Genomic DNA, 25,929 nt, shown 5'->3' on the forward strand with positions numbered 1-25,929 from the left:
TTATTTTCATATGACACACATATGCACTTAATTTATTTCAAAAGGCTTGAAGTTTTAGGTTTGTCTTAAGTCAAACTTCTTTACATCTGACCAAGTTAATAGAAAACTTTCCAATATCTACAACATCAAATTAGCTTAATCAGTGTCATTATAACATATATTTAATGGTGTAGATATTAGCATTTTTTGTAAAGTTAGTCAAACTTAAACAAGTTTGACTTAGTACAAACCCAGAAATCCCAAATGTTTTGGAACGGAACAAGTATCGATGTAATAGCACTCCAGTTGAAGATCGATCGTTAATTCGATCTTCATTCCTTGTTATTTTATACACGCATTTTGCTTACAAAAGAGAGGGAACCACAAGTACCGAAATTTGCACATTTTGGGTAGGCGCGGTGAAGAAGTGCACCACACTTGTAACGCTGACACACCGACTGAAGGACACACACGCTCGCTCGCTCAGGAACAGTACGGCAGACCGATAGTTACAGGAGTACTCACGCAGGAGCAACGATCAGCACAAACGATGGTCGATGAACGATAGGATTCCATCCGTTCCATGGCCGATTGAGTATGCTAGCCGCGGCTCTTGAAGGGGATGGCCCTGATCACCACCACGTGGTAGATGGCCGCCAGCGCCGCGCCGGTGAACGGGCCCACCCAGAAGATCCACTGCATGCCCAAAACCATGATCATCAAGCTTAATTCCTCCCAAGCATGAATAATTAGTCTCTAAGTAGTGACTGATAGTCCTAGTTTTGTTAGTTAAGTGATTCTTCTTACGTGGTCGTCCCACGACTGCTTCTTGTTGTAGATGATGGCGGCGCCGAGGGAGCGCGCCGGGTTGATGCCGGTGCCGGTGATGGGGATCGTCGCCAGGTGCACCAGGAACACCGCGAACCCGATCGGCAGCGGCGCCAGGATCTGCACCGAATCCATCCATACATCAGTTAATTTGTTCATCATCCACGAAATGATATGTTCCACGCGCTAGTTAGAGAGGCCGGTGCACTTACGGGGACGTGGGAGTCTCTGGCGCTGCGCTTGGCGTCGGTGGCGGAGAAGACGGTGTACACGAGCACGAAGGTCCCCACGATCTCCGCCCCCAGGCCGTCGCCCTTGGTGTACCCCGGCGCCACCGAGTTGGCGCCGCCGCCGTTGCCCATGTACAGCGTGGTCTGGAACCCCTTCACCACCCCGGCGCCGCAGATGGCCCCCAGGCACTGCATCACCATGTAGAACACGGCCCGGGTGAGCGACAGCTTCCTGGCCAGGAACAGCCCGAAGGTGACGGCGGGGTTGATGTGGCCGCCGGAGATGCCGGCGGTGCAGTAGACGAGCACGAAGATCATGCCGCCGAAGCTCCAGGCGATGCCCTGGATGCCCACGGTGCCGCACTTGGAGCCGGAGGGGTTGCCCACCACGCCCATCACCGTGAGCACGCTGATGTACAGGAACAGGAAGGTGGCCAGGAACTCGGCGATCCCCGCGCGGTAGAAGGACCACGACGTCAGCTCCTCCGCCTCGAACAGCGGCGCCGGCGGCGGCTCCTTGTAGTCCTTGTCGTCCGCGCCCTGCGCTGCCGTTCCGATCGGCTGCCGCTCCGAGTACCGGTTGGCGCCCAGACGCACGTCCTCCTCCTTGCCCTCCATTGCCGCTGCTTGAGCTCAGCTGCTTAGCCTGTTAGGCAGAGGAGATGAGATGATGATGGATGGGTGTGCGAGAGAGAGATGAGGAAAGGGAGTGGCTTTGGAGCGCTTCTTATAGCGGGGGTCAATCATGGTTGCTCTGCATTGTGTGTGTGGTGATAAACTGATAATGTGCTTATTTTGCCTTTGCTGCCACTTGTTGATTAGTGGATGATGATAGGGGGCGGGTTTGGTTTACTGATTAGTGGCCCAGTGATGGCACTTTATTAGTTCTATTAGTTGGTCTATGAAATTGTTGTGGCTTGTTTACTACTCTGGGCGTCTCACCTCACCTTCCATGTCATGGAGCGGCAGAGTTTGTGGTATCGAATGGTTTCGTCGGCTGTTGTTAATAGCAGATACTTAGTATACTAGTTTAAGTCGGTGATAAGATAATATTGATCAGTGGGCTGAATTCATTTGTACAGAATCTTGCATTATGAGAGCAGAAAGTGGTGTCCTTTTTGTTCCAGCTAGTACTAGTTGCTAGACAGACACGGACATGTAGTGCTTCCAAAAGGTTGCAACACAGGTTCTATGTTTTAATCTTATATATATTGGTCATTATCCCAGGCGGGGGAGGGATAATAATAATAACCGAAAACTTAAAATAAACATACATGCAACCATAGCTGATGTTTCGTCATAAGCCGAGTGTAACTTATGCGCAGCTCCGCTTACAGCAGTGAACGACGAGCACCAATCCTAATGGCGAAGCACGGTGTATATATAAGCCGAGGGCCCACGCTCGGCTTATACCTATGATGTGCACATCCTACGTGATATTCGGTTTATATGACGTACACGTGTCATCTTTCGGATGACCACTGTCCGAAATGTAAGATGCCGTGTCGACACCTGGCCTACACTTATTTCGTGTGCCCCCTCTAGACACTCGACTTATTTTATGAAAGTGTGATGTCCTGTGGTTGGCCCCTGGATTAGATGAAAGCCGAGCGACACTCGACCTATTTTTTTGAGTAACATCTCGAGAGGGACAGGGGATCCTACATTTCATAAAGAAGAAGAGAGTTTCTCGGTTAATTAGGAATAATGATGTAGGGCCTAGCCCTAGGTAATGATCTTTTTCACACTTGGATGTGAGAAAAGGGGAAATCACGAAGAACACAAGGAGAAACACAAGAGGAAAACAACACTCAAGACAAGATCTAGTCACACATCCACTAAATCCACATACACCTAAGGAGATACAAGATCCAAATCCAACATAGGTAGGCAAATAGGTAGCTATTTCATCCCAATCTCAAGGAGAGAGGGGTCTTGTATCCAAGATAGATCTTCCCTCAAGAGGGGTCTTGAATCCCCAAGGGATCTTCTCACATGGAGGCCTTGGTCTCCATGGAAGAGGGGGTAGATAGGAGCAAAGCTTTCAAGGTATCAAAATATACTTTGCTAACCCTAGGATGGAGCTAGAAGACAAGTACTTATAGTCCAAGGGGTAAGTTTGGGATGCAAGGGTCGTGGCCCTTTCAATGCGCACATGCAGGGCAGTTGTACCGCATACTGAAAGCGTAGGTTTACTCCCGGGAGGGGGGGGGAGGGGGTGGGGTTGAATGGGAGATTTTTTATAAATTCATCAAACTCTGATGAATTTGTCGAAGATCAGAGTGAAAAATAGAAACGCGAGTGAAACCAAGTCATCATAGAAACAAAAGGCATGCACACGAGATGCATACAAGTGAATAACAAGTAATCATACAGGCATTGAAGCATGAGGAAGATGAACCGAAGAAATGAAAAACAACATGATGAAAGTCTTCAGTTCAAATTCTTCAGAGGGTAGGTCACGAATTCTTCAGCAGCGGAATAACTTAAAGGTAAGGGGTGAGGAGGAATTTGAAACCAGGTAGGCTCGATGAAGACACAACGATTTGGTAGACCAGTTCCATTTGTTGTATCAACTATACGTCTGGTTGAGACAGTTGAGTTCAACTCCGAAGACACTAAGTCTTCACTGTATTCCTCTTGAGCTAAGGTCACAGCAGACCTCGCTCAATCACTTGTGGTAAGTCTTCAAGGTAGACTTCCAAAACCTTCATAGACTTGTCCACCGGCACACCACAATTACTCTTGGGTGCTCAGAACTTGATGCCTAGCCATCTGAAAGAATGAAAGTCTTCAAAGGTAACATGCGTCGGATCACATAGATCAAACCCTTCTGTGATACTCAATCACATTGTCTCTAGTTGGGTGTTTCCTCACTTGGGTTTCTCTCAAAGTTGTTAGAGGAAGGGTTGCTCTCAAATGACAAGTCTCAAGTTCTGTGTAGAGCAGCCAACCAATGAAGGGTTGTAGGGGGGCGGCTATATATAGCCAAGGGCTAACCCGACATGAATTGCCATAAATGCCCCTTCGGACATGACCGTTGTCAGGATAAGAATTCACTCGACAGCTGTCACGTGGTGCAGCAACGGTTGGAAAACTAAACTCTCAATTTCGTCGGGGCACTCAATTTTCTCACAGTAGGCAGATCTTACTGGCGAAATCCTAACTCCTCAGGCTGACCAAATTCATCAACGAGTAGATTAACCACGTCAATGTCGCTAGCTAATTCGTCAGCTATACCAGAGGTTTCCAAAGGCTACACTCGAAGTGGCAAGATCGTGTATAGGTTTGAGCATCAGATTTCAAATATGATAGATATATCACCTAGACCCTCTTTAACGGTATGGTTTGTCCTATGAATCAAATAAGAAGAAAGAAACTACGAAAACAAAAGTCTTCAAGCTACAAATACAAAGTCTTCACATCAATTTCTTCAAAGGCCGCACCAAATTCTTCAGTTGAAGAAATACATTTTTAGGGGTCGTCTTTCGTTGGTTAAACCAAATCTTCAGGGACTATAACACCTGTGTATACTCACAAACACATTAGTCCCTTAACCTATTTGTATTCAATACGCTAAAGCCACTGAGGGAGCACTTGATGCACTTACACATACACAAGCAGTTGTACCACTTGAGCGGTTGTACCCCTTCACTGGAGTGGCTATACCACTTCTCCCATGCTGATGGTGTGCGTTGAAGTAGAGGCCGAGAGTACCAGATTGAGGAACCGGTTGTACCATTAATTTGCAATTGCCGAGAGAACCGAAGTGGTACCATCTTGTACCACTTGAGAGCTCGAGACGAGTCCAGGTGGAGCGGTAGTTGGAGCAGTGGTTGGGGCGGTTGTACCGCTCGATCAATTGCCGGGAGAACCACAGTGATACTGACTTGTACCGCTTGAGAGCCCGAGATGAGTCCACGTGGAGCAGTTGGAGCGGTGGTTGGGGCGGTTGTACTGCTTGAGCGGTTGTAGCTCTTGCTTGGAGCGGTTGCACCTCTCGTCCCATGCTGGGCACGATCCTCTCCATGTTCTTGATATGCATCTTCTGCCATGGTTCGGCCTTGCCCCCTAGGTTCTCCATGGTTGGTCCCTTGGTATCTAAGCATACAAAGTGTTTCTGTTTGAGGTAATAGCCATGTTGTGACGCCCCTGATTTGACCGTACACTAATCATACACGCAAACATGTATGATCAAGATCAGGGACTCACAGGAAGATATCACAACACAACTCTAAACACAAATGAAAGTCATACAAGCTTCATTACAAGCCAGGGGCCTCGAATGCTCGAATACAGAAGCTCGAAAGCACAAGAGTCAGCGGAAGCAACAATATCTGAGTACAGACATAAGTTAAACAAGTTTTGCCTTAAGAAGGCTAGCACAAACATCAATGATTGAAGAGGCAAGGCCTCCTGCCTGGGACCTCCTAACTACTCCTGGTCATTGGCGGGATCCACGTAGTAGTAGGCACCCTCCGGGTAGTAGTAGTAGTCGGTGGGGTGGCATCTGGCTCCTCGGATCCACCAACTGGTTGCAAAAACCAGAAAGAAGAAAGAAGGGGGAAAATGGGTAGCAAAGCAACCGTGAGTACTCATCCAAAGTACTCGCAATCAATAGATCTATACTAAGTATGTATTGGTATCAAAGAAAGATATGTATCTGTGGATTGAGCTGCAGAATGCCAGAATAAGGGGGAAAGTCCTAGCCTATCAAAGACTATTATCTTCAAGCAGCTCCAAGCATCTTGCAGCATGTAGAAGAGTATAGAATAGCAGTTTATAATTAACAAGCATGTTGTAGAATTAATGCCCAGAGATCCTTCCTTTACTCCCTACGAGAAAGCAATCTCGGAGCCACATATCAATCACAAGTATCAAGTATCCATTTCTAGTTATATAAGATCAGGATAAAATTCTGAACGCCCGTTACCGTGGACACGACTATTAATAGATAATCTTCCCTGTAGGGGTGCACCACGTTTTCCAACACGCTTGATTACTCTGGCCGGACACACTTTCCTGGGTCAATGCCCGGCCTCGAAAGATCAACACGTTGCAGCTCTACCTAAGGTCAGCAGAGAGGTCCCCGCCGGTCTACATCCTAAGCACTCTGGGTCTGGGCCCATCGCCCGTCGCACTTCGGGTCATTGTGTGTAGGGAGATACAGGCCACCTCCACTAGGGCGCCGACCAGGCCATGTCGCAATGCTGAACTGGACGTCTGACAAAGCTTCAGCTGATACTCTGACATCGAGGCCCATGACTATTCTCACGTGGTGGTTAGTGCGTAAATGCCAAAGGCCAACACAGAACAAATACCCAAACCACGGTGTATTATTAGCTTGCGGAGACGAGCAGAGACTCACGATCAATGTGACCCCGTCGCCTCATCTCGTGGACTTACGAGAAGGGCCCAGAATGCCCGGCCGTGCCATGTAATTATCTTGTGGGTGCTCTCCGGGACCGCCCGACTTTAACAAAGGTCTCAAGTAAAGGCAAGGTAACCGTGTGTCCAAACATCAAGGGGGAAACCCCGAGGAATCACCCTCGGTGGATTCCACTTGATGTAATCATCAAGGTGAACGTAGGAGGAACCACCCTCGAGGTTCACACTTGAGGGGTTGCACGACAGAGTCGTATCAGGAGTGGTAAAGGAGGAATCATCCTCGATGACCACGACCGAATAGCTACACTATAGAGTCATCATTAGGAGTGCGTTACAAGGTATCACCCTTGGCACTCGATAGTATCTCTGCAGAGTCGAGCAACAAAGGGGGTGCGATGTGATGTGAGGTGTTGGGCTCTGGTCTTCGATCACGTTGCTCGAGTCATCAATGATGAAGCAGGGGCAACAAGGACAAGGTGGGGTCACTGATGGATCACTATACAACCTATACTAAGCAATTTAGGATAAGCATGTAAGGTATAATGAGCAGGTTACAAAAGCAGGCTATCCATCAGAATAGGAGCAAACAATAACAGTAGCAAAATCTAATGCAAGCACGAGAGAGAATGGAATGGGCGATATCGGGATGATCAAAGGGGGGCTTGCCTGGAAGCTCCGCTAAAAGGGAAGAAGGGTCATCGTCGACGTAGTCGATCACAGTGGCATCAGCAGCGCTCTCGGGGTCTACCTGTAACGCCCTCGATGCGGCTATATCTCCTACGTGTCGAAGCACGACTTAGAGGCATAACCGCATTGAAAGCAATGTCGCAAGTAAGGCAATCTTCACAACATCCCATGTAAATAAATAATAAAAGGGGAAGGTACATAGTTGGCTTACACTCGGACGTCAAACAAAGTACATAAATAGCATTACATCATCCAATCACTCATGGCCCGACTACGGTGCCAAAATAAAAGATCAACCCAACATGCGACACGGTCCCGATCGCCCCAACTAGGCACCACTACTGATCATCAGGGAAAGACACATAGTAACGGCGTGAGTCCTCGTCGAACTCCCACTTGAGCTCAAGCGCGTCATCTGGAACGGAGTCGTCTAGCCCTGCATCTGGTTTGGAAGTAATCTGTGAGCCACAGGGACTCAGCAATCTCGCACCCTCGTGATCAAGACTATTTAAGCTTATAGGTAAGGCAAGGTAATAAGTGGAGCTGCAGCAAGCGACTAGCATATATGGTGGCTAACCTGTTCGCAAAAGAGAGCGAGAAGAGAAGGCAAAGCGCGAACGAATAGCTAGAGAACAACCTGCGGCAAGCATTACTCCAACACCGTGTTCACTTCCCGGACTCCACCGAGAAGAGACCATCACGGTAACTCACACAGTTGATTCATTTTATTTAAGTTAAGGTTCAAGTTATCTACAACCGGACATTAACAAATTCCCATCTGCCCATAACCACGGGCACGGCTTTCGAAAGTTCAAATCCCTGCAGGGGAGTCCCAACTTAGCCCATGACAAGCTCTCACGGTCAACGAAGGATATACCTTCTCCCGAGACATTCCGATCAGACTCGGTATCCCGGTTCTACAAGACAACCCGACAAGTTAAAACCAATCCAGCAACACCGCCCGAATGTGCCGACAAATCCCGACAGGAGCTGCACATATCTCGTTCTCAGGGCACACTCAGATGAGACATCCTACGAGTAAAACCAAACCTCAAGTTGCCCCGAGGTGAGCCCGCAGTCTACTCGGTCGGACCAACACTCAGAGGAGCACTGCCCCCCCCCCCCCCCCCCCCCGGGGGGGGGGGGGGTTAAATAAGATGACCCTCGGGCTCCGGAAACCCAAGGGAAAAAGAGGCTAGGTGGCAAATGGTAAAACCAAGGTTGGGTATTGCTGGAGAAGTTTTATTCAAGGCGATTTGTCAAGGGGTTCCCATTATTACCCAACCGCGTAAGGAACGCAAAATCCAGGAACATAACACCGATATGACGGAAACTAGGGCGGCAAGAGTGGAACAAAACACCAGGCAAAAGGCCAAGCCTTCCACCCTTTACTAAGTATATACATGCATTAAGATAACAAGATAATATAATGATATCCGAACAAGAAAATAATGTTCCAACAAGGAACGGTCTCCAATCTTCACCTGCAACTAGCAACGCTATAAGAGGGGTTGAGCAAAGTGGTAACATAGCCAATCAACGGTTTGCTAGGACATGGTGGGTTAGAGGTTTGACATGGCAATTTGGGAGGCATGATAAGCAAGTGGTAGGCATCGTAGCATAGACATAGCAAAATAGCGAGCATCTAGCAAAACAAAGATAGAAGTGATTTCGAGGGTATGATCATCTTGCCTACAAAGTTGTCAGAGTTGACTGGATCCTCGAAAGCAAACTCAACGGGCTCCTCGTTAGCGAACTCGTCTCCCGACTCTACCGAAACAAGACAAACAAGCAAATGGAACACAATCAACCACGTGCAAAGCTCAAACAACATGATGCAAACATGGTATGCTATGCGGGATGCGATATGTGATGCATATGCAAGATTTAACAAGGAATGAATGAACTTGGCCTCAACTTGGAAATTCAAGTGTGCCACTGGAAATGTGGGATGATTTTGCTTGAAAACGATATAAAGAACGCCGGAATCGTAGACACGGTTTGGAAATGTCAAGCTAAACAAATATGACACTGGTCTGCGATAAACAACAAGTAGGCATCTAAATGCAACAAGTTAAACATGCTACAGCACCCAAACATGGCAACAAAATACATGGCAGGGATCCATTTGTGAAGCTTAACAAAAGATGAACACTGAGCTACGGCCAATTCATCAATTACAGGTTCAAACAAGCATGGCAAAAGTGCAATTGGTAAACAGATTTCAGACTTAGTGAAATTAACACTTGTCTGGAATTTCAGATCAGATAGCACACTTTGGAGTATGAAAACTATATGCTACAGGGCCTGAACATGGCAAAGTAAAGCATGGCATGGAGCTACTCAAAGAGCTTAACAAAAGTCCCTTAGTGACCTTGAGCCAAAAGGAATCAAAAAATACAATTGCAAGCATGTGAACATGGCAAAAACATAATCAGATCACAGACTTAGAGAAAAACTGGAGCATGCAAATCAGATATCAAGTAGGCATGTTTACGAGCTCGATGCACTCAGTACAGAGCAAGGCATGACAATCTAAGCATACACCATCAAGAATACACATTATAAAAGCTAGACATGGCAAGAACAATAACATAGCATGCACGGATCAACTACAACATCCTCGGCAAAATCGCTAACAAGTAGACAATCTGCCTAGATTCACGAAATAGCAAAAGTAGAGCTCGATTGACTCAAGCTAGGGTACTCCATAATTGCAAACAAAGACATGGATGGATATAGCACTACAAGATTAACAAATCATCCTTACTGATCATCCTCAAAAGAGGCACGAATCACTAGGAAACAATATGAACATGTGGCATATTGACCAAAACTGTCCAAGGACTTAGTGGAATTGCTAAGTCCTTGAAATCAGCATTAACGAATGCACCTCTTTGCAAGCTTGTGCTAGTCACCACACACATCACAAAAATACATGGATGGCACCTCTAGAAAGATGACAAAGCATATAACAAAACATATGTAGAGCTCAGGGGCATATCATGCACACAATAATCATGGCAAAAATGACAAATAGTTATTTGGAGCAGCAGATCTAACAATTATCTCAAATAGCACTCTTCCAACAACATTTCGGGCATCAAGATGAACTCAAATGAAAATGATGCAATGAGATGAAATGATGTACTCTCTGAGGCGAACATTTTGATATGCTATATGCCCAAAACGGATCTACGGACGCAAAGTTACGGCACGATGAACATGGCAATTTGTTAGGGTTTCTGAGAAAAAGTCAACCGAGAACGATTCCCAGATATGGATCCAGCCGGGCGCGGATTACGAGGATCACCGGAAAAGTCGACGGGGATCGCCGGAGATGGCCAGAGTTGACGAGGAGGCGGCCGGGAGGCGCTCCCGGGCCGGATGTCGCCGGATCCGGCCACCGGGGAGCCGGAGTGGCAGCGGGGCGAGGCCGGAGACCGCCGGGGCCGCCGGGCGCCGAGTTCACCGACGTGGAGGAGCTCGGTGGCGGCCGGAACTGGCGGCGATGGCCGGCACGCTCGGCCGCGCGGGAGGGAGACGAAGGCGGGCGACGGCGCGGGCGTCTGGGCCGCGGCAGCCCTCCCCGGGCTTCGGCGGGCCACGGGCACGGCGGGGAAGTGGGGACCGGCCCAGGGATACGTGGCGCGGCGTGGTAGGTCGGAGGCAGCGGCGGAGAACGTCCGGCCGTCCGGATTTTGTCCGGCAGCTGGAGGAGGAGGGGAACTAGGGTTTCACCCGTGATTTCGAATGGGGGGAGGTATATATATAGGCATAGAGGGAGCTAGGAGAGTCCAAACGAGGTGCGGTTTTCGGCCACGCGATCGTGATCGAACGCTCTAGATGATGGAGAGGGTTGTAACACCCCGGATATGACTTACCCAATATGTAATCCAACTCTTGCCGTTTCCGGCCTTAAGTTATTTTATTTTCTCGGGTTCGGGTTTTTGTCTCCGTGTGTTGTTGCTGTTGTCATGCATCTCATATCATGTCATCATGTGCATTGCATTTGCATACGTGTTCATCTCATGCATTCGAGCATTTTCCCCGTTGTCCGTTTTGCACTCCGACGCTTCGTTCTCCTCCGGTGGTCATTTCTACCTTTCTTTCGTGTGTGGGGGTTAAACATTTCTGGATTGGACCGAGACTTGCCAAGCAGCCTTGGTTTACTACCGGTAGACCGCCTGTCAAGTTTCGTATCATTTGGACTTCATTTGATACTCCAACGGTTAACCGAGGGACCAAAAAGGCCTCGTGTGTGTTGCAGCCCAACACCCCTCCATTTTGGCCCAAAACCCACCAAAACCCACTCCATCATCTAGAGCGTTCGATCACTATCGCGTGGCCGAAAATTGCACCTCATTTGGACACTCCTAGCTTCCTCTACCTCTATAAATAGACCCCCATTTCCAATTCCCGGATCTTCTCCCCCTAACCCTAAAAATCCACCCGCGCCCCGCCGGACAATGTCCACCGCCGACCGGACACATCGCCGCCGCCAGTAGAAGGCCGCCACCTGTCTCGCGCGGGGCCTCCCTCCGCCGCTGGCCCGCGAGGCCCAGGGCGGCCCCTCCTCCGCCGCCGCCCGGGCCGAGCCGCCCCAGCGCACCCCGCGCCTCCTCGCCTCTTCCCCGCCGCCGCGCCGCCGCGTCGACCGCCTCGCCTAAATCCGGCCACCGCCCGCCATTTCCGGCGACGCTGTCGACCTCGACGGACTCCACCGTGGCGCCCCGCGTTCGCCGTCCTTCTCCTCGAGCCGGCGCCGCCCGAGGCCGACTCCGGCGCGCCGTCCCCCGGCGAGCTCCTTCCTTGGCAAGTCCGGCGACGAGCCACTGTTCCGGCGAACTCCGGCGATCCCTCCGTTCAACCTCGAAGTGCGTGTGTGCTACTAAGTCCGGCCCAATCTGGATCTGAGATCCGTTGCCTCGGTGGATTTTTTTCTCCTCTAACCCTAATTTTCTTGCCTACTTTGACATGCCATAACTTTGCATCCGTAACTCCGTTTTGGGCATATAGCATATCAAAATCTTCGTCTCAGAGAGTACATCATTTCATCTCATTGCATCATTTTCATTTGAGTTCATCTTGATGCCCGAAATGCTGTTAGAAGAGTGCTATTTGAGATAATTGTCAGATCTGCTGCTCCAATTAGATATTTATCATTTTTTGCCATGATTATTGTGTGCATGATAAGCCCATGAGATCTACATGTGTTTTGTTATATGCTTTGCCTTCTATCCATAGGTGCAACCCATGTATTTTTGTGATGTGTGTGGTGACTAGCACAAGCTTGCAAAGTGAGGCATTTGTTAATGCTGATTTCAGGGACTTATCATTTCCACTAAGTCCTTGAGCTGTTTATCTCAATATGCCATATGTTCATGTTGTTTCCTAGTGATCCGTGCCTCTCTTGAGGATGATCAGTAAGGATGTTTTGTTAATATTGTAGTGCTCTATCCATCCATGTATTTGTTTGCAATTATGGAGTACCCTAGCTTGAGTCAATCGAGCTCTACTTTTGTCATTTCGTGAATCTGAGCAGATTGTCTACTTGTTAGCGATTTTGCCGAGGATGTTGTAGTTGATCCGTGCATGCTATGCTATTGTTCTTGCCATGTCTAGCTTGTATTTTGTGTATTCTTGATGGGTGTATGCTTAGATTGTCATGACTTGCTCTGTAGCAAGTGCATCGAGCTCGTAAACATGCCTACTTGATATCTGTTTTCAGCATGGTCTAGTTTTCACTAAGTCTGAGAACTGATTATGTTTTTGCCATGTTCACATGCTTGCAAATGTATTTTCCGTTCCCTTTTGGCTCAGAGTCACTAATGGACTTTTGTTAAGCTCTTTGAGTAGCTCCATGCCATGATTTAATTTGCCATGTTCAGGTCCTGTAGCATATAGTTTTCATGCTTCAAAGAGTGCTACCTGATCGGAATTCCAGACAAGTATTAATTTCACTAAGTCTGAAATCTGTTTGTCAAATGCATTTTTGCCATGCTTGTTTGAACCTGTTAATGGATGAATTGGCCGTAGCTCAGTGCTAGACTTTTGTTAAGCTTCATGAATGGATTCCTGCCATGTATTTTGATGCCATGTTTGAGTGATGTAGCATGTTCATCTTGTTGCTTTTAGATGGCTACTTGATGTAAATCACAGAACGTGGTCATATTTAAATTGCTTGCCATTTTCAAACCGTAACTCCGATTTCGGCGTTCTTTATATCATTTTCAAGCGATTTCATCTCATCTTTCCAGTGGCACACTTGGATTTCCAAGTTGAGGCCAGGTTCATTCGTTCCTCGTCAAATCTTGCATATGCATCCCGCATCGCATCCCGCATAGCATACCATCTTTGCATCATATTGTTTGAGCCTTGCATGTGGTTGATTGCGTTCCGTTTGCTTGTTTGTCTTGTTTGGGTAGAGCCGGGAGACGAGTTCGCTAACGAGGAGCCCGTTGAGTTTGCTTTCGAGGATCCAGTCAACTCTGACAACTTTGCAGGCAAGATGATCATACCCTCGAAATCACTACTATCTTTGCTTTGCTAGATGCTCGCTCTTTTGCTATGCCTATGCTACGATACGTACCACTTGCTTATCATGCCTCCCAAATTGCCATGTTCAACCTCTAACCCACCATGTCCTAGCAAACCGTTGATTGGCTATGTTACCGCTTTGCTCAGCCCCTCTTATAGCGTTGCTAGTTGCAGGTGAAGATTGGGGACTGTTCCTTGTTGGAACATTAATTACTTGTTGGGATATCATTATATTGCCATGTTATCTTAATGCATCTATATAATTGGTAAAGGGTGGAAGGCTCGGCCTCTCGCCTAGTGTTTTGTTCCACTCTTGCCGCCCTAGTTTCCGTCATATCGGTGTTATGTTCCCGGATTTTGCGTTCCTTACGCGGTTGGGTGATAATGGGAACCCCTTGATAGTTCGCCTTGATTAAAGCTTTTCCAGCAGTGCCCAACCTTGGTTTTACCATTTTCCACCTAGCCTCTTTTTCCCTTGGGTTTCCGGAGCCCGAGGGTCATCTTATTTAGCCCCCCCAGGCCAGTGCTCCTCTGAGTGTTGGTCCGACTGAGCTGCCTGTGGGGCCACCTCGGGGAAACTTGAGGGTTGGTTTTACTCGTAGCTAGTCTCATCTGAGTGTGCCTTGAGAACGAGATATGTGCAGCTCCTATCGGGATTTGTCGGCACATTCGGGCGGTGTTGCTGGTTTTGTTTTAACTTGTCAAAGTGTCTTGAAGAACCGGGATACCGAGTCTGATCGGAATGTCTCAGGAGAAGGTCTATTCCTTCGTTGACCGTGGGAGCTTGTCATGGGCTAAGTTGGGAGTCCCCTGCAGGGATTTGAACTTTCGAAAGCCGTGTCCGCAGTTATGGGCAGATGGGAATCTGTTAATGTCCGGTTGTAGATAACTTGAACCTAAATTTAATTAAAATGAATCAACTGTGTGAGTTGCCGTGATGGTCTCTTCTCGGCGGAGTCCGGGAAGTGAACACGGTGTTGGAGTAATGCTTGCGCAGGTTGTTCTCTAGTTTCTCGTTCGCGCTTTGCCCTCTCTTCTCGCTCTCTTTTGCGAACAGGATAGCCACCATATATGCTAGTCGCTTGCTGCAGCTCCACATATTTACCCTGCCTTACCTTTAAGCTTAAATAGTCTTGATCGCGAGGGTGCGAGATTGCTGAGTCCCTGTGGCTCACAGATTACTTCCAAACCAGATGCAGGGCCTGATGATTCCGCTCTAGATGGCGCGCTTGAGCTCAAGTGGGAGTTTGACAAGGACTCTCAACGATACTACGTGTCTTTCCCTGATGATTAGTAGTGGTGCCTAGTTGGGGTGATCGGGACCGTGTCGCATGTTGGGTTATCTTTTAATTTGGCGCCGTAGTCGGGCCATGAGTGTTTGAATGTTGTAATGCTATTTATGTACTTGACTGACGTGGCGAGTGTAAGCCAACTATGTATCTCCCCTTTTATTATCTATATTACATGGGATGTTGTGATGATTGCCTAACTTGCGACATTGCTTTCAATGCGGTTATGCCTCTAAGTCGTGCCTCGACACGTGGGAGCTATAGCCGCATCAAGGGCGTTACAAGTTGGTAATCAGAGCCTTCCCCGACCTTAGGAGCCCCATTGCTTGATCGTTTTTAGCAGCCGTTGTTGAGTCTAGAAAAATGTTTTGAGTCATTTAGGAATTATATATCGGAGAGTTTAGGAATTCTTTTTACTTCCCAGTCTCCTCATCGCTCTGGTAAGGCATCCTGACGTAGAGTTTTGACTCTTCTCTTCTCAAATTTCACTTAATTTTTTCTAGGATCACGCGGGTATCTTGGAATCGTTCCGATGGTTTTGTGATGAGAACATTGTCTTGGTGCCTCCTGTCTAGGGGTTGTGGCAGTGTCCCGGGGAGTTGAGCTCCGAGGTGTTGTCGTCACAATTTTATCGTTGCAATTCTGGAATACCTGAGTTTAGTACGCCGACATCGAAAATCTCTTTTATGCAGTTCGTTGGTGAGATAACCTCGACGCCACCCAGTACTGGGGCGGGAGTTCGGGAGTATCGCCATAACTTGTAGAACGAATGCTTTTCGAAGGTTGAGGTAGATGGTTTCCGAAGTTTTTCTCGGTTATGTGTTGAAGGATGGATACAGCTGGATGTAGGATTTGCTAGATTTGGGTGAGATATTATGCTTCCCTTGTATCCCCAACACCTGATTGCATAACCGGAAAGGTTCGGGAGTTTCATAGGTGGGAATTCTTGTAGCTCTAGTTCTTCTTCCACGGATATTTGGTTTGAGATTGGGATTTCTTACCGAGTATTCGTTCTTGATCCATACCTTGTTGATTTATTTCTCTACCTAAATTCTAAGTGGCTTCTCAATTTAGGGATATGTGACCATTTCAAGAGGAATGCATTCGTTCATTTTGTTCGGATGTGAAGACTATATGTTGCAATTTTCATTCTGTTGGATTCAGCTTCATTTTATCTGTCAATGGGCTAACGGTGGTCAACCTCTTCAGGATGGCTCCCGCTAAGAGCACCAATCAGAATCAGAATCAAGATCCGCCACCACCTCCACCTCCTTCGGAGGCATGGCAAGCTGTGATGGCCGCAACCAATGCAAACACACAGTTGATCATGCAAATTCTTCAAGAGCGCAATCAAGCGAACCAAGGCAACCAAGGCAACAATCAGAATCACTTTGCTACACTCAACCAGTTCCTTGCTAACGGGCCAAAGACTTTCAGCAATTATGTTGAGGCAACTGATGCTGACAATTGGCTCGTGGATCTGTGCAAGCATTTCGAGTGCAGTAACGTCAGGCCTGAGGACTTCGTCAAGTTCGCTTCTTTCCAACTCAAAGATCAAGCTGCAGAATGGTTCCAGCAGTACAAGGATTCCAGAGGTGGACGTGTTATTACCTGGGATGAATTCTGTCAAGATTTCAAAGCTCATCATATCCCTCAGAGCGTGGTTGAAAGCAAGCGTGAGGAATTCCGCAACCTGAAGCAAGGCTCTTTGTCTGTCTATGACTACAACAAGTTGTTTCAGAAGCTCGCCCGCTTTGCTAAGCAGGACGTCCCTGATGAGAAGAGCATGATATACCAGTTCAGGGGTGGTCTCAGAGAAGAAATCCAGCTAGCTCTTGTTCTCTTTGAGCCCTTGAGGTACGATGAGTTCTACAACATGGTATTGAAGCAAGAGGATGCTCAACTGAGGTGTGATGCTTCCAAGAAGCGAGTCAGAGATGCTACTCCTTCTTCCTCTACTCAAGTGGCCAAGCAGCAGAAGTATTGGCTTCCTCCTCCTCCGTTCCGTCAGCCGTATCAGCAGAAGAGCAAAGGTGGCAGTGGATCTTCCCACCCACCCAACCCTGGCTTTCAGAACAAGACTTTGTCTCAAGCTCCAAGATCAAGTGCTCCGTATCACCGTCCGCTTTCAGAGGTCACATGCAACAAGTGCCAACAGAAGGGTCACTATGCCAACAAATGCTTCAATCAGAGGCGTCTTCCTCCTCCTCCTGTGAGATCGGCAAGTACAGCTGTGGTCAAGCATAACCCCAAGCACGCCAAGGTCAACTTGATGAACGCAGCTCAGGCAGAGGACTCGTCAGATGTCATCATGGGTAACCTTCCTGTTAACGATGTTCCTGCAAAAGTACTTTTTGAATCTGGTGCATTGCATTCCTTCATGTCATTCCCATTTGCATCGGATAACAATTTTAGTACAAAGGCATTACCTAGAGCTATGCAAGTCGTCTCTCCGGCTAAGCGTCTGAGTTCTAGTATGATGGTTTCGGATATTTCTATCATGATGGGTGATTTCAAGTTTCTGGCTTCTCCAATGGTTCTTGGTAACTCGGATATTGATCTTATTCTCGGTATGGATTGGATTTCTAAGCACAAGGCGCAGCTTGATTGTGCTGCAAGGCAGATTCAATTGACTCATTCGTCTGAGGATGTAATTGTCTTTGCCGCTCGGGATAATACCATCCGTCTATTTCTCTCAATGAGAAGGGTGAACTGGACGCGATCTCGCAAATTCCAGTCGTTTGCGAATATCAAGACATCTTTCCAGAAGAGCTTCCAGGAATGCCTCCGCACCGGCCAGTTGAATTCGTCATTGATCTTGAGCCTGGCACGGAACCTGTGTGCAAGCGTCCTTACAAGCTCGGACCTGAAGAGTTGAAGGAGCTGAAGAAGCAACTCGATATTCAAGAGAAAATGGGTCTCATCCGGCCTAGTTCTTCTCTGTGGGGTTGTGGTGTTCTTTTTGTGAAGAAGAAGGATGGAACGGACCAACTTTGTGTTGATTACCGTCCGTTGAACAAGAAGACCATCAAGAACAAATACCCACTTCCTAACATCAACGAGCTGTTCGAACAACTCAAAGGTGCCCAAGTATTCTCCAAGCTTGATCTTCGTATGGGTTATCATCAGATTCGAATCCGCGAGCAAGATATTCCCAACACGGCTTTCAGGACAAGCTTTGGTTCATATGGATATACTGTCATGTCTTTTGGCCTCGTCAACGCTCCTCCGACTTTCTCTCGCATGATGAACTTCATCTTCAATGCCTACACCAATGACTTCGTTTTGGTCTATCTCGACGACATTATGGTTTTCTCGAAAAACAAGGAAGATCATGCCAAGCACTTGCGTGTGGTACTCGATAAGCTGAGGGAACATCAGTTCTACGCCAAGTTCTCCAAGTGCGAATTTTGGCTCGATGAGGTTCTTTACCTAGGTCATATCATCTCTGCCAAGGGCATTGCGGTGAATCCTGAGAAGGTGTCTGCAATTGTGAATTGGGAACCACCTTAGAACGTGAAGCAACTCCGTAGCTTCCTCGGTCTCGCAAGCTATTGTCAAAGATTCGTTGAAAACTTTTCTAAGATCGCGAAGCCTCTCTCAAATCTCCTTCAGAACCACGTCAAGTACGTTTGGTCTCCGGAGTGTGACATTGCTTTCAACACTTTGAAAGAGAAATTGGTCACTGCTCCAGTTCTGACTCCTCCTGATGAATCCAAACCGTTCGAGGTCTTTTGCGATGCCTCTCTTCAAGGTCTTGGTGCAGTGTTGATGCAAGAGAAGAAAGTTGTGGCTTATACCTCTCACTAGTTGAAGCCCAATGAGAAGAACTACCCCACTCATGACCTCGAGTTGGCGGCAGTTGTGCATGCTCTTTTGACTTGGAGACATCTCTTATTGGGAAGAAAAGTGTACATCTTCACTGACCACAAGAGTCTCAAGTACATCTTCACTCAGCCTAATCTCAACCTCAGGAAGACTCGATGGGTCGAAATGATTCAAGAGTATAATCCGAGTATCGAGTATACTCCAGGCAAGTCCAATGTGATTGCTGACGCATTGAGCAGGAAGGCTTATTGCAACAGTCTGATTCTTAAGCCTTATCAACCCGAGCTTTGTGAAGCTTTCCGCAAACTTAATCTGCAAGTTGTTCCTCAAGGTTTCCTCGCCAACCTTCAAGTCTCTCCTACCTTGGAAGACCAGATTCGCCAAGCTCAGCTTCTTGATGCTATGGTGAAGAAGGTGAAGATTGGGATTGCCAAGAGTCAACCCAAGTACAAGTGTTACCGCCTTGATGACAAGGATACTCTCTTCTTCGAGGATCGTATTGTTGTGCCCAAAGGTGATCTTCGTAAAGTGATCATGAACGAGGCTCACAATTCTCTCCTCTCCATCCACCCTGGGAGCACGAAGATGTATCAGGACCTCAAGCAGGCTTATTGGTGGACTCGAATGAAGCGTGAGATTGCTCAGTTCGTGAACGAGTGTGATGTCTGCAGAAGAGTGAAGGCAGAACACCAAAGGCCAGCGGGTCTCCTCCAACCTCTTGCCATTCCAGAATGGAAGTTTGGTCACATTGAGATGGACTTCGTGACTGGGTTTCCAAAGTCCAAGCGTGGCAATGATGCTATATTCGTTGTCATCGACAAACTCACTAAAGTGGCTCACTTTCTGCCTATCAAAGAGTCTATCATTGCAGCTCAATTGGTGGAGCTCTATACCTCTCGCATTGTCTCTCTGCACGGTATTCCACAGGTGATCTCTTCAGACCGTGGCAGCATCTTTACCTTAATGTTTTGGGATTCTTTTCAGAAGGCCATGGGAACCAACATCCGCTTCAGCAGAGCTTTCCATCCTCAAACTAGCGGTAAAGTCGAGCGTGTCAACCAGATTCTTGAAGATATGCTCAGGGCTTGTGTGATCTCCTTCGGCATGAAGTGGCAGGATTGTCTTCCTTATGCTGAATTCTCCTACAACAACAATTTTCAAGCTAGTTCGGGCAAGGCCCCTTTTGAAATTCTGTATGGCAGGAAATGCCGTACCCCTCTCAACTGGTCTGAAATCGGTGAACGTCAACTTCTTGGTAATGACTTAATCACAGAGGCAGACGAAATGTGCAAAGTCATTCGAGATAACCTCAAAGCATCCCAATCCTGCCAGAAGAGCTACTATGATAGTAAGCACCGTGATTTGGCTTTCGAGATCGGAGATCATGTTTACCTCCGCGTCTCTCCAATAAAAGGTACTCGTCGCTTCGGTATCAAAGGGAAGCTTGCCCCTAGATACGTGGGACCTTTCAAGATCGTCAGCAAGAGAGGCGATCTCGCCTATCAACTCGAGCTTCCTTCAAATTTTCCAAATGTTCATGATGTGTTCCATGTATCTCAGCTTCGAAAGTGCTTTAAGACTCCTGACCGCATCGTCAACTTCGAGGACATTGAGCTCCAAGAAGATCTCTCTTATCGTGAGCACCCCGTTGCTATTCTCGAAGAGACTGAACGCAAGACTCACAACAAGTCAATCAAATTCCTCAAAATCAAGTGGTCACACCATTCCGACCGTGAAGCTACCTGGGAACGCGAGGATCACCTCCGTTCTGAGTACCCGGCGTTCTTTCAGTCCTAGATCTCGGGACGAGATCCTTTCGTAGTGGTGGAGTGTTGTAACACCCCGGATATGACTTACCCAATATGTAATCCAACTCTTGCCGTTTTCGGCCTTAAGTTATTTTAGTTTCTCGGGTTCGGGTTTTTATCTCCGTGTGTTGTTGTCGTTTTCATGCATCTCATATCATGTCATCATGTGCATTGCATTTGCATAAGTGTTCATCTCATGCATTCGAGCATTTCCCCGTTGTCCGTTTTGCATTCCGGCGCTTCGTTCTCCTCTGGTGGTCATTTCTACCTTTCTTTCGTGTGTGGGGGTTAAACATTTCCGGATTGGACCGAGACTTGCCAAGCGGCCTTGGTTTACTACCGATAGACCGCCTGTCAAGTTTTGTATCATTTGGACTTCGTTTGATACTCCAACGGTTAACCGAGGGACCGAAAAGGCCTCGTGTGTGTTGCAGCCCAACACCCCTCCATTTTGGCTCAAAACCCGCGAAAACTCTCTCCATCATCTAGAGCGTTCGATCACGATCGCGTGGCCGAAAACCATACCTCATTTGGACACTCCTAGCTCCCTCTACCTCTATAAATAGACCCCCATTTCCAATTCCCGGATCTTCTCCCCCCTAACCCTAAAAATCCACCCGCGCTGCGCCGAACAATGTCCGCCGCCGACCGGACACATCGCCGCCGCCAGTAGAAGGCCGCCACCTGTCCCGCGCGGGGCCTCCCTCCGCCGCCGGCCCACAAGGCCCAGGGCGGGCCCTCCTCCGCCGCCGCCCGGGCCGAGCCGCCCCAGCACGCCCCGCGCCTCCTCGCCTCTTCCCCGCCGCCGCGCCGCCGCGTCGACCGCCTCGCCTAAATTCGGCCACCGCCCGCCATTGCCAGCGACGCCGTCGACCTCGACGGACTCCACCGCGGCGCCCCGCGTCCGCCGTCCTTCTCCTCGAGCCGGCGCCGCCCGAGGCCGACTCCGGCGCGCCGTCCCCGCGAGCTCCTTCCTCGGCAAGTCCGGCGACGAGCCACTGTTCCGGCGAACTCCGGCAATCCCCTCCGTTCAACCTCGAAGTGCGTGCGTGCTACAGTGTCGGCCCGATCTGGATCTGAGATCTGTTTGCCTCGGTTGACTTTTTCTCCTCTAACCCTAATTTTCTTGCCTACTTTGACATGCCATAACTTTGCATCCGTAACTCCGTTTTGGGCATATAGCATATCAAAATGTTCGCCTCAGAGAGTACATCATTTCATCTCACTCCATCATTTTCATTTGAGTTCATCTTGATGCCCGAAATGCTGTTAGAAGAGTGCTATTTGAGATAATTGTCAGATCTGCTGCTCCAATTAGATATGTGTCATTTTTTGCCATGATTATTGTGTGCATGATATGCCCATGAGCTCTACATGTGTTTTGTTATATGCTTTGCCATCTATCCAGAGGTGCAACCCATGTATTTTTGTGATGTGTGTGGTGACTAGCACAAGCTTGCAAAGTGAGGCATTTGTTAATGCTGATTTCAGGAACTTAGCATTTCCACTAAGTCCTTGAGCTGTTTATCTCAATATGCCATATGTTCATGTTGTTTCCTAGTGATCCGTGCCTCTCTTGAGGATGATCAGTAAGGATGTTTTGTTAATATTGTAGTGCTCTATCCATCCATGTCTTTGTTTGCAATTATGGAGTACCCTAGATTGAGTCAATCGAGCTCTACTTTTGTCATTTCGTGAATCTGAGCAGATTGTCTACTTGTTAGCGATTTTGCCGAGGATGTTGTAGTTGATCCGTGCATGCTATGCTATTGTTCTTGCCATGTCTAGCTTGTATTTTGTGTATTCTTGATGGGTGTATGCTTAGATTGTCATGACTTGCTTTGTAGCGAGTGCATCGAGCTCGTAAACATGCCTACTTGATATCTGTTTTTAGCATGCTCCAGTTTTCAGTAAGTCTGAGAACTGATTATGTTTTTGCCATGTTCACATGCTTGCAAATGTATTTTCTGATCCCTTTTGGCTCAGGGTCACTAAGGGACTTTTGTTAAGCTCTTTGAGTATCTCCATGCCATGCTTTACTTCGCCATGTTCAGGTCCTGTAGCATATAGTTTTCATGCTTCAAAGAGTGCTACCTGATCTGAATTCCAGACAAGTTTTAATTTCACTAAGTCTGAAATCTGTTTGTCAAATGCATTTTTTCCATGCTTGTTTGAACCTGTTAATGGATGAATTGGCCGTAGCTCAGTGCTAGACTTTTGTTAAGCTTCATGAATGGATTCCTGCCATGTATTTTGATGCCATGTTTGAGTGCTGTAGCATGTTCATCTTGTTGCTTTTAGATGGCTACTTGATGTAAATCGCAGAACGTGGTCATATTTAAATTGCTTGCCATTTCCAAATCGTAACTCCGATTCCGGCGTTCTTTATATCGTTTTCAAGCGATTTCATCTCATCTTTCCAGTGGCACACTTGGATTTCCATGTTGAGGCCAGGTTCATTCGTTCCCCGTCAAATCTTGCATATGCATCCCGCATCGCATCCCGCATAGCATACCATCTTTGCATCATATTGTTTGAGCCTTGCACGTGGTTGATTGTGTTCCGTTTACTTGTTTGTCTTGTTTGGGTAGAGCCGAGAGATGAGTTCGCTAACGAGGAGCCCGTTGAGTTTGCTTTCGAGGATCCAGTCAACTCTGACAACTTTGCAGGCAAGATGATCATACCCTCGAAATCACTACTATCTTTGCTTTGCTAGATGCTTGCTCTTTTGCTATGGCTATGCTACGATACCTACCACTTGGTTATCATGCCTCCCAAATTGCCATGTTCAACCTCTAACCCACCATGTCCTAGCAAACCGTTGATTGGCTATGTTACCGCTTTGCTCAGCCCCTCTTATAGCGTTGCTAGTTGCAGGTGAAGATTGGAGACCGTTCCTTGTTGGAACATTATTTACTTGTTGGGATATCACTATATTGCCATGTTATCTTAATGCATCTATATACTTGGTAAAGGGTGGAAGGCTCGGCCTCTCGCCTAGTGTTTTGTTCCACTCTTGCCGCCCTAGTTTCCATCATATCGGTGTTAAGTTCCCGGATTTTGCGTTCCTTACGCGGTTGGGTGATAATGGGAACCCCTTGATAGTTCGCCTCGATTAAAGCTTTTACAGCAATGCCCAACCTTGGTTTTACCATTTGCCACCTAGACTCTTTTTCCCTTCGGTTTCCGGAGCCCGAGGGTCATCTTATTTAGCCCCCCGGGCCAGTGCTCCTCTGAGTGTTGGTCCGACTGAGCTGCCTGCGGGGCCACCTCGGGGAAACTTGAGGGTTGGTTTTACTCGTAGCTAGTCTCATCTGAGTGTGCCCTGAGAACGAGATATGTGCAGCTCCTATCGGATTTGTCGGCACATTCGGGCGGTGTTGCTGGTTTTGTTTTAACTTGTTGAAGTGTCTTGAAGAACCGGGATACCGAATCTGATCGGAATGTCTCAGGAGAAGGTCTATTCCTTCGTTGACCGTGAGATCTTGTCATGTGCTAAGTTGGGACTCCCCTGCAGGGATTTGAACTTTCGAAAGCCATGCCCGCGGTTATGGGCAGATGGGAATTTGTTAATGTCTGGTTGTAGATAACTTGAACCTAAATTTGATTAAAATGAATCAACTGTGTGAGTTGCCGTGATGGTCTCTTCTCGGCGGAGTCCGGGAAGTGAACACGGTGTTGGAGTAATGCTTGCACAGGTTGTTCTCTAGTTTCTCGTTCGAGCTTTGCCCTCTCTTCTCGCTCTCTTTTGCGAACAGGATAGCCACCATATATGCTAGTCGCTTGCTGCAGCTCCACATATTTACCCTGCCTTACCTTTAAGCTTAAATAGTCTTGATCGCGAGGGTGCGAGATTGCTGAGTCCCTGTGGCTCACAGATTACTTCCAAACCAGATGCGGGGCCTGATGATTCCACTCCAGATGGCCCGCTTGAGCTCAAGTGGGAGTTCAACGAGGACTCTCAATGATACTACGTGTCTTTCCCTGATGATCAGTAGTGGTGCCCAGTTGGGGTGATCGGGACCGTGTCGCATGTTGGGTTATCTTTTATTTTGGCGCCGTAGTCGGGCCATGAGTGTTTGAATGTTGTAATGCTATTTATGTACTTGACTGACGTGGCGAGTGTAAGCCAACTATGTATCTCCCCTTTTATTATCTATATTACATGGGATGCTGTGATGATTGCCTAACTTGCGACATTGCTTTCAATGCGGTTATGCCTCTAAGTCGTTCCTCGACACGTGGGAGCTATAGCCGCATCGAGGGCGTTACAAGGGTTTAGGTGGGTTTTGGGCCAAAATGGAGGGGTGTTGGGCTGCAACACACACGAGGCCTTCTCGGTCCCTCGGTTAACCGTTGGAGCATCAAACGAAGTCCAAATGGTACGAAACTTGACAGGCGGTCTACCGGTAGTAAACCAAGGCCGCTTGGCAAGTCTAGGTCCAATCCGGAAATGTTTAATCCCCACACACGAAAGAAAGGTAGAAATGACCACCGGAGGAGAACGGAGCGCCGGAATGCAAAACAGACAAGGGGAAAAAGCTCGGATGCATGAGACGAACACGTATGCAAATGTAATGCACATGATGACATGATATGAGATGCATGACAACAACAACAATACACAGAGACAAAAACCCGAACCCGAGAAAATAAAATAACTTAGCGCCGGAAACGGCAAGAGTTGGATTACATATTAGGTAAATTACATCCGGGGTGTTACAACACTCCACCACCACGAAAGGATCTCGTCCCGAGATCTAGGACTGGAAGAACGCCGGGTACTCAGAACGGAGGTGATCCTCGCGTTCCCAAGTGGCTTCACGGTCGGAATGGTGTGACCACTTGACTTTGAGGAATTTGATTGACTTATTGCGAGTCTTGCGTTCAGTCTCTTCGAGAATAGCAACGGGGTGCTCATGACAAGAGAGATCTTCTTGGAGCTCAATATCTTCGAAGTTGACGGTGCGGTCAGGAGTCTTGAAGCACTTGCGGAGCTGAGAGACATGGAACAAGTCATGCACATTTGCAAAGTTTGAAGGAAGCTTGAGTTGATAGGCGAGATCACCTCTCTTGCTGACGATCTTGAAAGGTCCCACGTATCTAGGGGCAAGCTTCCCTTTGATACCGAAGCGACAAGTACCTTTTATTGGAGAGACACGGAGGTAAACATGATCTCCGATCTCGAAAGCCAAATCACGGTGCTTAACATAGTAGCTCTTCTGGCAGGATTGGGCTGCTTTGAGGTTATCTCGAATGACTTTGCACATTTCGTCTGCCTCTGTGATTAAGTCATTACCAGAAGTTGACGTTCACCGGTTTCAGACCAGTTGAGAGGGGTACGGCACTTCC

General features: G+C 47.8%; 1 protein-coding gene across 1 annotated transcript; it reads right to left on the reverse strand.

Moving 5' to 3' along the window:
- Nucleotides 1–271: 271 nt before the first annotated feature.
- Nucleotides 272–1,745, reverse strand: LOC123103482 (aquaporin PIP1-5). The gene is made up of 3 exons (XM_044525082.1): nt 1,020–1,745; nt 787–927; nt 272–675 (listed from the first exon to the last, which is right to left on the reverse strand). The coding sequence occupies exons 1-3, from the start codon at nt 1,653–1,655 to the stop codon at nt 580–582; spliced, it is 873 nt and encodes a 290-aa protein (XP_044381017.1). The 5' UTR covers nt 1,656–1,745; the 3' UTR covers nt 272–579.
- Between the last annotated feature and the right edge of the window lie 24,184 nt (nt 1,746–25,929).

Source organism: Triticum aestivum, chromosome 5A, assembly GCF_018294505.1.
Source record: "Triticum aestivum cultivar Chinese Spring chromosome 5A, IWGSC CS RefSeq v2.1, whole genome shotgun sequence".
Lineage (NCBI taxonomy): Eukaryota > Viridiplantae > Streptophyta > Magnoliopsida > Poales > Poaceae > Triticum > Triticum aestivum.

Excerpts from the sequence above, each read along its gene's own strand:
- LOC123103482 (XM_044525082.1), bottom strand. The coding sequence starts at position 1,655 with ATGGAGGGCAAGGAGGAGGACGTGCGTCTGGGCGCCAACCGGTACTCG. Across the intron at positions 928-1,019 it reads CCAGAGACTCCCACGTCCCC|ATCCTGGCGCCGCTGCCGAT; the intron begins GTAAGTGCACCG and ends GATTCGGTGCAG. Across the intron at positions 676-786 it reads AGCAGTCGTGGGACGACCAC|TGGATCTTCTGGGTGGGCCC; the intron begins GTAAGAAGAATC and ends TTGGGCATGCAG.